General features: G+C 37.8%; 1 protein-coding gene across 6 annotated transcripts in view; it reads right to left on the bottom strand.

Moving 5' to 3' along the window:
• LOC136004357 (nuclear factor of activated T-cells, cytoplasmic 3-like) overlaps window positions 1-14,504 on the bottom strand; it is a 128,088-nt gene that overhangs the window by 43,737 nt on the left and 69,847 nt on the right. For 5 of the 6 annotated variants that reach the window (XM_065660823.1, XM_065660825.1, XM_065660826.1 and 2 more), the window contains exons 4-9: window positions 10,852-11,051; window positions 8,254-8,426; window positions 7,329-7,469; window positions 4,987-5,042; window positions 4,253-4,379; window positions 1,848-2,900 (exon numbers count right to left, since the gene is read on the bottom strand). In XM_065660823.1, coding sequence (XP_065516895.1) covers window positions 1,848-2,900; window positions 4,253-4,379; window positions 4,987-5,042; window positions 7,329-7,469; window positions 8,254-8,426; window positions 10,852-11,051 — 1,750 coding nt within the window. Of the gene's footprint in view, window positions 1-979; window positions 1,236-1,847; window positions 2,901-4,252; window positions 4,380-4,986; window positions 5,043-7,328; window positions 7,470-8,253; window positions 8,427-10,851; window positions 11,052-14,504 lie in introns of all 6 variants that reach the window. The other variant, XM_065660827.1, reaches the window with a different exon arrangement.

Here is a 14,504-nt window from a genome sequence, read left to right as displayed (position 1 = left end):
TTTAGATTTTTTCCTTAATTGTTATACCATTAATGCAGAGTAACTGATTTGCTATTTGTGTCTAGCTCTATTTGTACAGACACTAAAATTTGATTACAGACAGAAGAAAAATTTTCAAATTATTTTTAAAAGCACAGTAATCATTAGAGACATTATAAAAAAGTGTTCCTGCCCAAACATGGTTTTTATTTAAAGCTGATTAAGCAGGAGAAGTTACTCATGCTGAGAGAATTGAGCAGCTTGTTTCTTTGCACTCTGCCCTTAAAGATTTTTGGAACAGCAGGTTTCAGGTTAGACATCTGATTTGTATTTGCAGATTGGAAATGAAGAAACCCAACCAAACCCCAAGCAGTCATTGAGTGGGTGTACTGTGAAACCCAACTGAAGGTAATCTCTACACTTGCAAACATATTGCTGCTGCCAACTGCTAAGTTCAGTGTTTAAAACCCTGTTCAGTTTTCCATATAGGAAGCTTAAAGAAGGTCCAATAGTTGGTGATTAAACTATAAAATTCTATAGCAAGTGTTATTTACAAAAAGAAACCAATGAAACTGTGGCCATTTGACTCGTGTATTGGTTATTCTTCTCTAATCTATTAGGAAGTGTGGCTCTTGCAGATTTTCCCATGATTCCATGTCTTTGCCAGCACAGAAACAACTTGGTCATTTCATGGTGTTAAACAATGGGAATAGTTTCTAAAAGCAACTAGTATTTGTGCTATGGGGAAAAAAAAAAAAAAAAGAAAAAAAAAGTTTTATTTTTACTGTCCACTGATTTTAATTTTTGAACCAGTACAAACTAATTGCCAAGATGCTCATAAATACTAAACACTTCTACTTATGTGGTGAAAAGCGTGAAGGGAAGAAAGATGAGAAAAAGGTAGGTTCTAATGTGACACAAAAAACCCCCAACAAAACACAACAGTTAAAGCTATTGTGAAAAAGATTCTCATCATCAACATCAAACAGCTTTTACACACCTTTTAAGGCCAGGTCTTCTGTTCTTCCAGTCCTATTAACATGACACGCTCTTTAAATTGCTTTGCATCTATGCCTCAAACAGTCTGATGTTTAGGATCTGATCTCTCGGTTGGTTTTTTTTTTTTTTCATTTGGTTGGACATGTTTGGTAATTGAACACTGTCCAAGTATTTGAAGTAGAGAACTTTACAGCCTGGCCTTTAGCACTAGAATGTCCTTGTTCTGTTGGTATTAAACAAGTGAATTCCTCAAAAGGCTAAAATGGTAAGGAGAAAGCAAACAGCTACTGTGAGCAGAGGTGCTGAATGATGACAGCAGAATTACAAAATGTCTGTGAAGAGACTAAGACAGTGCCAAAATGTCTGTGAAATATTTTCAAAAAATAGCCTGCCCTTTCCAACTGGGACCCCTCCAAGAAACAGAACTCCAAACTACATTTATTGCAACTTAAGATATAGTATGACGACTCTCACTGAAACCTACCAATAAGACCATCAGAAAAAGCTTCAAATTAATTCCTATACATAAGGTGTCAATGTGTAGGAGTTAATCCTCAAACCCTGTTTTATGAAAAAAAAAAACCAACAAAAACAACAAAAAACCCCAACCCACCCCCCCCACCCCCCCAAAAAAAATAATAAAAAGTCTATGGGCAAATTAGACTAAAGTACTTGAACTGCGTAACTACAAATTTACAGCAGTTTTAAACAACTTGTTGCTTTGGACACAAAAATATAACTCCATTTTGATAACACAAATTTACTGCTGTGAAGAGGAGTGTTCTAAACAAAACAAAACAACTCTCCCACACCCACTCTGTAGCTTAATGTAGATTATATCCTGGTATTAAAATACTATATCCACTTACCATCATCTAGTGTGATGTCTTGTAGTCCTATTGTTTGAAAATTCAATTCTTGATCTTCAGGTTCTGGTTTAATGTTAATACCTGCCCCATCTGGCAAGAATGGAGATGAACTGCATGTGGGGTGGTGCACCAGGGATGACTCTGTGTTCAGACTGCCCAGCACCAAACTGTGTGCTTGTGAGGAGTGCTGTTCCGAGTGACTTACAGTGGCTGGTGGGGGAGACAAGGTAGGTCCTGAGCTAGAAGACTGGTAAGGCATAGGTTGGAGCTGTGATGAAGAAGGTCCAGGCAGTGGTGAGAAGACCAAAGGGTGGGAAGCTGTTGGGGATGGGAATGAAGCGGATGCTGGATTTGTAGAATTATATGAGACCTGCTGCAGCTGGGGAGAAGACTGCCCAAGGGACTGACTCATTGCAGATAGGATGGAGCCCTGCCCAGCACTTGGACAGTGATATCCCATCCATGGCAGGTGAGAAGATGACTGTCCTGAATGAGCTGGGTGTGCTAGCAGGTGTCCTGCTGTACTTGATGTTGACACAGAACCTGGGCTTGCAGAATGAAACTGCATCGGTGGTAGGGCTTGGCAGCTAAGATTTATCAAATGAGGTACAGCTGTGCCTTGCTGAAATGAAATAGCATTGAATCCTTGGCTGGAGGCAGAGTTCATAGGAAGACCAGACTGTCCATTGTATGCTTCATTAGACTGCATAGGCTGGTAAGAAGGCCTCACAGGGGGTGCTGATGTTACCTGAAAAGACTGAACCACAGCAGGAAGCAAAACATGACACTCTTCACTTGGACTAAGGTTTCTGCCTTGCATATGTGGCAGGTGGGATACTGCTGAGGTCACCATGGCTGTGTATGGTGGTTGAACGGGACACACGAGGCTCCTGGGTGATGTAGACAGTAAATTGTTGTGAGGATGCCCTTGCTCTGATGAAGGCAATTGAGTTTGGATAGAATGCAGGCCCCGGACATTGCTTGTGTGATGCAGGGCCAAAGATGGAATGGCAGACAAATCCACCTCATCCCTGTGCTCTTGCTTCATTATAACTACAAAAAGTAAAATACTGCATTACAAACCAAACCCATTTGTACCCTGTGATAAATATACAGATATTGCTACCAGGCTTCAAACTTTCCTCAGCCTCTGAGCAAGGTGACTGCTGAACTTTGGCAACACAATTAGTTACAAACTAGCTCGAGTTGTGTGTGTTGTTTTAATTACAGCAGCTCTTTCAGCATATCCCCCAATTTCAATGATGGCAGCAATTGTTCTTATAATACAGTTAGAAACTGACACACAGCATTTATTTTTTAAGCTACTTGTATGCTCATGAAGAGATACTGATTTTAAGTACAAATAGCAGAAAAATGCCAACACAACTCCTAATTACTACTTTATAAAATACACTGTTAAATGAACTGTGATATATATTTATAGATAAAATGGATTTTAAAATGTCTGTGCAATAATAGCTGCAGTTATAATTAAATTTGCTTCTTATTTAAGCAGCGTCATTACTTAATTCCATCATTTAAATAATTTAAATATGGATTTCTCAAACAAAAATATAGTTTTAAGATGCATCTTGTAACTATCTTAGAAGGCAATATTCTTAAGAATGGCTGAAAAAGACCCCATAAATCTGATAACACAATTAATGTAGTGTATCAGATACCTCGCTAACATTGCTTGAATTACACAAGAAGGTAAGTAGGTAATTTTAGAGCACAAGTGAGCAAAACTATTTTAAATTGTGTAAACTAATGGAAGTTGGCTTTGCCAGCACAAACATTAGCTTCAAGAAGTTTATATTAATATTTGTATCTGTCTTGAAATACTCCTTCAGATATCTGACTGCACATCCTCCAAGCAGTACTACAGGGTTTAGCCCCATCACTGGGATCTTGTGAACTCCAACTACTCTGAAGAGGTATGAATTTCTGAAAAGAATGTAAGTGGCAGGCAAAGGAGCAGACATTTTTTTTTATTATTTTTTTTTTTTTAAGTCTTCCTTGTATCTAAACCTGTGTTGGGGGGTTCTGACATTTGAAGGGGGAAAAAATACATAAAACCTGTTCTACGATCTCACTATTCCCCATGTCATCACTAGTGTTACTTAAAGAGCAGCTTCTGAGATTCCTCATCATTCTCAAAGAGAAGTAGAATGCAAATTGTTCTGTAAAACACATTAACAAAGAAATACCTGTCTGTAATCATAGCACTGTAGCTTACTGCTCTGAATTCAGCTTTTCAATTAGACAAGCTTAAGTAAGTTGTTTTACAAACAATTCAAAGCTAATCTTACCTACCTGTCAGGTACAAGATTGTCTGAATTACATTCAAATGTCTACTTTGAAACACAAATTAAAATTCAACTTTTAATTTTTTTATTTAATACCTGGTGTGTAAGTAAAATGTTGAGACTGGCTTTTTTTCCTCTTGCCATTGCAGAGATAAAACTGCACCTGAACTGCGGCTGTAATGGCTTTGTTATGGTATGGAGGAACTTCAAGTATGATGTTTGCCTGTATGAAACAAGAGTTTTAAATGCAAATGAAAATGCTATTAATTACAGAAAAACTAAAGCACTTATTGCAAAACTAGAGCACTGATATTTTGAAATTGGTAAACTGCAAGTTTACGTGCATTAAACAGTAAAACAGTACTATAAGCAAACTTATTTGGAGACTTTTCCCTTCTTTTAAAAACAAGCGTTCTGAAAGTAATACTTTTAATTAAACAGACACATCATCTAAAGGATGCTTTATCTTCCAGAGCATAAAAAACCCCTCTAGCAGTCAAAGAACTGCATCTTGTATCATTTAGCTTTTGAGAAAAATTTTAATGCACTGGAAATTGTCATCTTAGTAAAATTATCTTCAGTTTTCTTTTTTTTCAATTTCTTTTTTTCACTGCATTCACAACAAGCATGCTATTTCCAGTTCCTTCAAAGCATCATCTTAATGGCTACTTTATAGTATTAAGCCAATTTGGAAGTCTCCAATTGTCTATCTGAAACAGCCAATAATCTACTTCACTAAATGAAGCCTAAATTTCAGAACAACAATGAAGATGTCTAGTTTCTTATTTTAAAACAGAAAGCTTCCTAAAGTAAGAAAAATTGTTTCTCACCCCTTGACACTTTTCCCTAATTATTTTCCCTTCTACCTCCCATTGAGGTCGTCCATCTGTTGAGAGAAATTTACAAGCAATTCAAGCAAAAAGCATTTTCTAAAACACTTAAATACTTAATCTTAAAAATACTTAAATAATTAATACAAAACTCCATTTATTTTCAGTCATAAAGAGGCCATTCAACTGACAGAGGTCCTGTAAACAAAGTATGAAGTATAGAGATGCTTTAGAAGTTTCTACAATGTCCACAAGTTGACTGTTGCACAGGATTCTGCATTTGAACAGAAGCTGCTGGTTACATTCAGTTAGAGTCAATTCCAAAGGAGTCAGTGTGCACTGTAAGTATACAGAGGGATTTTTTTATCCCATTTTTCTAAAAACCTTTTTGAAAGGTAGCTAAATTGCTAACACCTACGATTATCCAACACACATGCTGATGACTTCCAAGCCAAGTCACCATGTAAGAGAGAACACAGACCTTCATGCACATACCCACAGGTTATACATGCAAAACAAACACCCTCCCCTGACCTGAAAGGCCTTGTGGTTCAAACACAGGGCAAGCAGTCTGTGTTGTGAGGTGTGAGGGAAGTAAATTGCCCAGTGACCCTATTTCTGCTCTGACCTTACATAACCCCTTAGCCTGAACGTAACTCTCGGTGCTCTTTGTTACTGATTTTTGTACAAGTTATCAGGGAACCTGTTGTCTAGCAGCAGTACTTCTTCAAAAGGCGTTCAAGTTGTGTGTCCAAATGCATTATTACATAAAACCTCCAGTTACCTTGCATTTGCTAATTAAAAAAGATCCAGCTCTTTTACTTAAATATTTAAGGAAACAGCGTAGATGAATTGGACTTGGTTGCCAACTTCTGTTTTTAATGATTGACTTTTGCTACTGTTTTCCCAAAAGTTCAAAACAAGTATTCAAGTCACAGCAAATGATAATTTAGGTTGTTCAAATTTTATGTTCTCTATATTAAAGAAGTATTAAGACAGTTACTCCTAAATTTTCAACTAATTTTCATGCATTTAATCTAAGTAAGAAATATGAAGATCGAGATGCATATCCAGAAGAGCTGCATAAGCAGGAAGGAATGATGAGTAACTGAAGATCTTTGAGTAATATGTATGTATGTACCTAAGTGTGTGTATAATACAAAACAAAAATAAGAAAACTTGCAAAATATTCATTATATCTAGTTGCAGTAAAAGTATTCAGTGGGGTTTTTTTTGGTGGTAAATTCTCTAGTTTATGGAGTTGCATCATTATAAAAGTGATAAAAGAGAGAAAAGAACATGGGTTTAGGGAAACAAAGCAGCTTTCAAACCTGTATTTGCATTTAAAGAAAGATGTTTTAGAAATATTCATCCAAAATCTGCAAGTTTCTTGCTTACTTGGAGAGTCCTATATGTTAAGACTGAAAAATTTAATATTGGTTTTATTTCATGAGGTCAGTATGAAGCAGTTAATTTTTCCTACCAATTTCACTGCATAAAGGACACATGGTGTCTTTAGTACAACTGAACTATGTGCCTGAAATATAATTGTGAACTCTACTGTTCTAATACACATGTGTAAGCCTACTGCAGTTCTCACCCATGACTACGTGCTGCCTAGAAGACTGAACTTGGATTCTAGAGAATGAGAATCATGTAGCAAACTAACTATAACATTTCTGATTTCTTGGCAATTAAGTAATTGACAGGTGTCAAACTCACTGATGTTTAACACATGTACAAGAGGTCACTACTGTTCATACCACTGCTTACTGCCAGTATTTTACCTTAGATGCACACTTGCCTGTTTACAAATTGGACATAGACACAGCTGAAGGATATATTGCACCCCAAATCTGAGCCAGATCTTGAGACTTGTTAAAAATTGCAGCCCTGAAGAGTAACTTCTACATAAAATATTATGCAAATATATGAGGAAAAAAATAATCAGTAGTGTTTTCTAACTAATGTTTATTGCATTAGCTTAGGAGTAAGTCAGTTCCTGTGCAATGATTAAATCAGATGTAACATCAATGCCAAATAGTACATTTCCTTTTAGAATTTTTCTTTTTTTTAATGACAAAATACACAGTAAGATACGTCAACAGCATCTTTCAAATGCACACAATTCCAAGTTAGTCTGTAATTGTCTTCTTGAATCTCAAGTACTACTTCATTAATAATTGTTAACCAGCATGTAGTTCAATGCCCAACCTGGAGTTTTGGATTACTCCTTATGACTATTTTTGTTTTACTTTTAAAAAACATCCCTACTTCCTAAAATCAAGCTCAGGCTTGTGGTTTTGGCTTTTTTTTGAAGCAAAAACTAAGACAGCGCTTACCTTGCCCTTTTTCAAAAAATATAATTTTGGATTCTGGAAGAAAATTGGATCCTGTCACCACCATTTTGTGGCCTCCATTTACTGAGCAACTGTTGATGCTGTACTTCTCAATCTGAGGGAGTTCTTGAGCAGATCGCTGCGCTTTAAAAATAACCCCAAACAATTAAGGGAAAAAGTATTATTCTCAACTTTAAACATAGTGACATGTCTTCTACGATCCTATCTTGAAGAATTGGGGTGAAACCAAACTGACCATCTATTTACATATACAAATATTTTTTGTATTATTTTTGTTTTTAAAATTATATTGAAATGTTATAAATATAGAAAAGAAACACTAAGAAGCCATGAATCCCAACAGTCTCTACTGTTACAGCAAATTTTATATTTAATTTAAGAATATTAGTTTAAAAATTATTTTACTGTTTTGTAGAGAAAATTAATTCTAGGAGAAATTCAGCTTGTTTAAGGTCACATTTTGATTCCTCAGTGCCAGCATTTAACAAATGAACTCTCTAAAAGTTCAGCTGTGTATTAGATAATACTGTATGAAGACAAGTAATGGTATAGACTCTTTTAAATTAAATGGTATTAGTTCTTCCTGAAATTAGTATTTATTTCACAGAGATACATCATCTGCCTCTGCTCAGATTCAGGAATCACTGAAGCTGCTAGCTGCGTGACTGCAGTATTAGGTTTAAAGCCTATAACATTGGTTTTCCTCCAAACCTTCAGGCTGCCACTTGGCAAGTCCCATCTTTCTATAAAGCTGTATTCATTTTTTGTAATTTAGCTCTTTACACACAATGCTTTTTACACACACTTGTTACATATAAATCTGGCAATAAATATTGTCAGAATGACAATACTACTAACACATGCAGAAAACATGAGTACAAATTATGTACAGTTAAAGCAATCTTACAGCATTCAACAGGTATGGAAGCAGTCTGCAGGGATAAGACTTTTCCACTAGGTTGTGGGATGTGAACACGAAACACAAGCCGCACTCTGGTATTCTTTCTTCCAATATCTGTCTCTCCTTTACGGAGCTCTATATCTGAATTGCGAAGTTTCAAAATACCAGCACAATCGATACTGCAGGTAGGTGAGGACAGATGGATCAGAAGAGAAATGGAAGAAAATGAATCAAACTACTGCCAAATATAGTCTGTAAACCTTTCTTTTGTTAAAGAATAAACAGCATTCTGTTTTACCCCATGTTATGCTATTTTAAATGTTATTTTAAATGTCTGAGACTAAAAGATCTGCTAGTGTAAAAAATGGCAGCAACATTTTGTTGTTTGTTGAAACATTTTGCCTTGTAAATGTCTAGCTGCTGCTTTTTTGAACCTTTAAAAGGTTATGTGTTATTGTACAATGTTTAACCTTTATAGTAAGTTATTTAACATAATAAACATCATCAGGAGCAAGAGACCTATATTTAGCTCTGCCTTAGGAAGGACTAGAGAATGACAAAAGTGTAGTCATCAAATCCCAGTTACCATTAAACATAGCTCTTGGTTATTCATATGACACACATACTTTAATCAAGTAATACATATACGTAAACTTGGGAGGAGTATTCTCTTGCACATCATTGTGGGTTCATAGCCTTCAATGGAATTAGCATGAAGTCTGCAACTAGGAAAATTCAGGCTGACTTCAGAAGAAATAAATGTGCTATATAAACAGATGTGCTTTGCTCTGTTCCCTGACCCTCCAAGCTAGAATGGAGCTATTTAATTGTTGCTATAACTAACCATTAAACTATTATTTAGCACATTCTACCTGGCAAGATCTTAAAAGTCAGAATAATGCAACTGCTAAAAATAAAATAATCAGAACAAGGAGAAGGCCTACTATGATACCACAAGTTAAATCACCACATTCAGTCAAGAAAGAAAGAACTAAGCTGTATGACTATTTTCACAGAAAAAAGTTTCATGTCTTCATAAAATCAAAGAAAATCTTCATTGCCAGTAACCCACAGTGGAGTCATATGTATGTATGGATTGTATGAGGAAAAATAATCCCAGAAGTGCTCATCTATTTCCCTGTCAATCTTACAAGCTTCCCTCTCTCCTCCTTTACTTCTGACTACCTGAACACTGACACATTTAAATAGACGTGTCTATCTTAACCATGAACCACATTTGCAGAAAAGATGCTATTCTACAAGATTTTCTTTCACAGAATCACAGAATCACAGAATCCCAAGGGTTGGAAGGGACCTCAAAAGATCATCTAGTCCAACCCCCCCACAAGAGCAGGGTAACCTACAGTACATCACACAGGAACTTGTCCAGGCGGGCCTTGAATATCTCCAGTATAGGAGACTCCACAACCCCCCTGGGCAACCTGTTCCAGTGCTCTGTCACTCTTACAGTAAAGAAGTTCTTCCTGATGTTAACGTGGAACTTCCTATGTTCCAGTTTGCACCCATTGCCCCTTGTCCTATCACTGGATATCACTGAAAAAAGCCTAGCTCCATCATCCTGACACCTACCCTTTACATATTTGTAAACATTGATGAGGTCACCCCTCAGTCTCCTCTTCTCCAAGCTAAAGAGACCCAGCTCCCTCAGCCTCTCCTCATAAGGGAGATGTTCCACTCCCTTAATCATCTTTGTGGCTCTGCGCTGGACTCCTTCAAGCAATTCCCTGTCCTTCTTGAACAGAGGGGCCCAGAACTGGACGCAATATTCCAGATGCGGCCTCACCAAGGCTGAGTAGAGGGGGAGGAGAACCTCTCTTGACCTACTAACCACACCCTTTCTAATGCACCCTAAGATGCCATTTGCCTTCTTGGCCGCAAGAGCACATTGCTGGCTCATGGTCATCCTCCTATCCACCAGGACCCCCAGGTCCCTTTCCCCTTCACTACTTTCCAGCAGGTCAACCCCCAACCTGTACTGGTACATGGGGTTGTTCTTCCCCAGATGCAAGACTCTACACTTGCCCTTGTTAAATTTCATCAAGTTTCTCCCCGCCCAACTCTCCAGCCTGTCCAGGTCTCGCTGAATGGCAGCACAGCCTTCTGGTGTGTCAGCCACTCCTCCCAGTTTTGTGTCATCAGCGAACTTGCTGAGGGTGCTCTCAGTTCCCTCATCCAGGTCATTGATGAAAATATTAAACAGCACCGGTCCCAGCACCGACCCCTGAGGGACTCCACTAGTCACAGACCTCCAGCTAGATTCTGCGCCATTGAGCACAACTCTCTGCCTTCTTCCTTTCAACCAGTTCTCGATCCACCTCACTACTTGATCGTCAATCCCACACTTCCTTAGCTTATCTATGAGGATGCTGTGGGAGACAGTATCAAATGCCTTACTGAAATCAAGAAAAACTACATCTACTGCTCTACCATCATCCCTCCACCTAGTCACTTCCTCATAGAAGGCTATAAGGTTGGTCATACATGACTTCCCCCTCATAAAACCATGTTGGCTTTCACCTCTGCACAAAAGAAAATAAGAAAAAGGCACATACAACTACACAGCTAAGTTACGCTGTGACGTACCTGGATGACATACTATTTTCAGGAAGAAGTGGTATTTCCAGAACTTTTGTGCTGGCAATTATTATCTCTTGACTAGCTGTTGCAACTGTTTTTCCAGTGATTCGGTGCACCTGGTAGAATGCATGAGGTCTTAAGTACCGATCATCTGCTGTGCCAATGAACATCTGTAGGTTTACTGGCTTTTCGCTGTAGCCCAGGAGCTGATGAAAAAGTAGATGTCATATTAAAGTATTAGTTGACTTTTACTGCACTTGTGGATGCATTATATAAATGCACAACTAGTACAAAGGCTTAGGAGTCAAAGAGTAGCATTTAATTACAAACTTTTTTAGTCTCTTCAGAAATCAGAAAACAGAGTACAGGCATCTGTCTGTCCTCCAGTACAATTATCAGGAACAACATTTACCAGAACAAACTAATATCAAAATATCTTTATTGCTTTTAGACCTCTCAATCCTTATGTACAGGATTTCTACAGCAAAGCTATGGTATGCGATAGGTGTGTTTCTGATACTGATTTTAATTAAAGCTAAATTACCAATTGTACTAAGATACACCTAGTTTATAGAAATACAAAAACTGTTTTTAAGTTTAGTTTTTCTATTACAGAATGTGGTAGTGACTTTTATTAAAATTAAGAGGTTCAGTGAATGAAAATGTATCATGTTAGGGCAAAGAAAATTTAATTCATAACTAGATCATGTATGGTTTAACTTTTGGCAAATTAAATGTATGAAAAACCAAAACTGGGTAAATATTAATTCATGCATCTTTCCTTTTCTTAAATATAAGACTAACCACCAATGCACTTGGTTGTCATAAAACCACCTGTTGCTTGAGCTAAAAGTGGTAATTCTAGGCACAAAACACACTGAAACATCAGGAAAAAAATTAACAAACGCTAAAGTAAAATGCTAGTTTTATGAAACTACATTGGTAACAATTATCCAAATGATTTAAAGAAACTAATTTAAACAACCATAATATGCAGTTTTAAATCTGAAAGCTATACAATCTCTTACACATCCATGAAGTCCGCTTCCCCTTCCTGCGGCTGGCAGACTGATGCACAATTGCAATTGATGTGCAAGTTATGCAATTTCTAAAAAGCAATGGAGCAAATTTACATTTCATCAACTTGGACATCAACTGATGTTCAAAGGGAGGGAGGGCCAGACAGTCATTCTTTAAATGTGGTTGTGTCATGTCAATATTTTTGTCTTTAGGGAAGAGTTATTTGGTCACACAACAATATTATCCAAGCTCTTTACATAACTAACACTTAAAGCCCGAAAAAAACCCAATTTAACCTACTTAGAAGAGTAATTTAACAACACCAGTCAGCAGTACAAAAAAGCAAAGCACACCCACACGCAGGAATCAGAAGCACCACTGTGGATTCCTTGTACCTTGATGCTCTACTATCGCCAGGAAGATATATGTACACCAAATGAATGCCTGTTTTCTATATTCAAGTTACCTACCTTTCTCATCAATTTTATTAGAAATTTCTCAATTGAGAACAGAAATTTGGTTTCCAACAAAGTCTGGAACTCTACATAGCCATTCTTGAAGCTTTCAGAGGATGATCAGGGGGCTGAAGCACCTCCCGTATGAAGATAGGTTGAGAAAGTTGGGGCTGTTCAGCCTGGAGAAGAGAGGCTGCATGGAAGACATCATAGCAGCCATCCAGTATCTGAGGGTGGCCTACAAGGATGCTGGGGAGGGACTTCATTAGGGACTGTAGTGATATAACAAGGGGTAATGGGTTCAAACTTAAACAGAGGAAGTTTAGATTAAATATAAGGAAGAAGTTCTTTACTGTGAGGGTAGTGAGGCACTAGAATGGGTTGCCCAAGGAAGTTCTGAATACTCACATCCAGGTTGCACAGAGCCTTGGGTGACATGGTTTACTGTGAGGTGTCCCTGCTCATAGTTAAAAATAATTCACCCTTATGTTGCCAATCTAAATCCATCTGAGCCACTTCAGTCTTAGCAGCTTGATCCACCTGTTGGTTATTCTGGTACTTCTCAGTGGCCTGACTCTTGGGTACATGAGCATCTACATGGTGTACCTTCACCACCAGGTTCTGCACCCAGGCAGCGATATCTTGCCACAGTGCAACAGCCCAGATGGGTTTACCTCTGCATTGCCAGTTGCTCTGCTTCCATTGTTGCAACCACCCCCACAGGGTATTCGCCATCATCCATGAGTCAGTATAAAGTACTGGCCACTTTTCTTGTTCAGCAATGTCCAAGGCCAGCTGGATGGCTTTCACTTAGGCAAACTAACTCGATTCACCCTCTCCTTCAGTAGTTTCTGCAACTTGTTGTAGGGGGCTCCATACAGCTCCCTTACATTACTGATGCTTTCCCACAGTACCGTAAGACCCATCAATAAACAAGGCATACTGCTTTTCACTTTCTGACAGTTTGGTAGGGCCTCTTCAGCACATATCAACTCCTCCTCTGGTGACATTCCAAAGTCTTTGCCCTCTGGCCAGTCCACGATGACTTCTAGAATGCCTGGACGACTGGGATTTCCTGTTCGATCTCATGTGATTAGCGCAGCCCACTTAGTCCATGTGGCATCAGTTGCATGATGTGTAGAGGAGGCCCTGCCTTTAAACATTCAGCCCAGCACGGGCAACCAGGGTGCCAGGAGGAGCTGTGCTTCAGTGTCAAACACTTCTGAAGCCGTTCAAACTCCATAAAGCCATATTTGTCTTACCAATGTAATGCTGTCAGTCTGTAAGGCAAAAAAAAAACTTGCCAAAAGCAGGAAAGTCCTCCCTGCTCTCTCATAACTCCCTACCCCCAGCCCCAAACTATTCATTCTACAGGACAAAAATGGCACATAAACCTGAGTACTATATTTTTTTATTTAAGAATAATAGTTCTCAAACTGTATTAAAGATTTTGCTGTAGTTTATGTGTATGCAATTTGTTTACATCTTTACTTGTATCTTGTTTCAATATATACACTAGAGGATTTAGATTTCAATGTATGCTTTTTTCTTTCTAACTCCCTGTGTGTATATATATATAAGATAGAAGTACTTTTATGTTATGTAGCATGTGTTTAAAAGATATCTGCTGTAGAAGCACTAAATGACTTTGGTTTTATTGTGCTTTACTGCAAAACCATTCCACGTGCAATAAAAGCAGAGCAAAATGTAATGAACCCTGTTGTGATATGTTCATGGATGTCTGAATTTATCTTTTTTGTTAGTGTACAATATGAGTTGTACTTAATGGAATGATGTATGCTTCTTTATATAACAATGAATAAGAGATGCTTACGATATGTATTGGCTTTTCAAAGTAACTTATGCTTTGTTTTAAAGTATTTTTATGGGACATCATATGCCACCATCCATGAGTCAGTATAGAGATAAAGCAAAACAAATTCCTTTAATGCAAATATTAGAGCAAGACAAGCACCCAAGGGAAAAACCTAAAGTTAAAAACCGAATGCAGTTCACAAAAGCTCAGAAGACACTTGTCAGCTAGAATCTCTCGAGTTTCTACCCTCATTAATGATGTGTTTAATTTCAGTTCCAGCACCTTGGGTTATGAAAGTTGTCTCTACGTCTCCATAACTAAAGCAACACAATGCTCAACATGAAGAAATGTGCCGATCCAACTTTCAG

The sequence above is a fragment of the Lathamus discolor genome, chromosome W (assembly GCF_037157495.1).
Source record: "Lathamus discolor isolate bLatDis1 chromosome W, bLatDis1.hap1, whole genome shotgun sequence".
NCBI classification, from domain to species: domain Eukaryota; kingdom Metazoa; phylum Chordata; class Aves; order Psittaciformes; family Psittacidae; genus Lathamus; species Lathamus discolor.
This window is presented reverse-complemented; position numbering and strand designations above follow the sequence as displayed.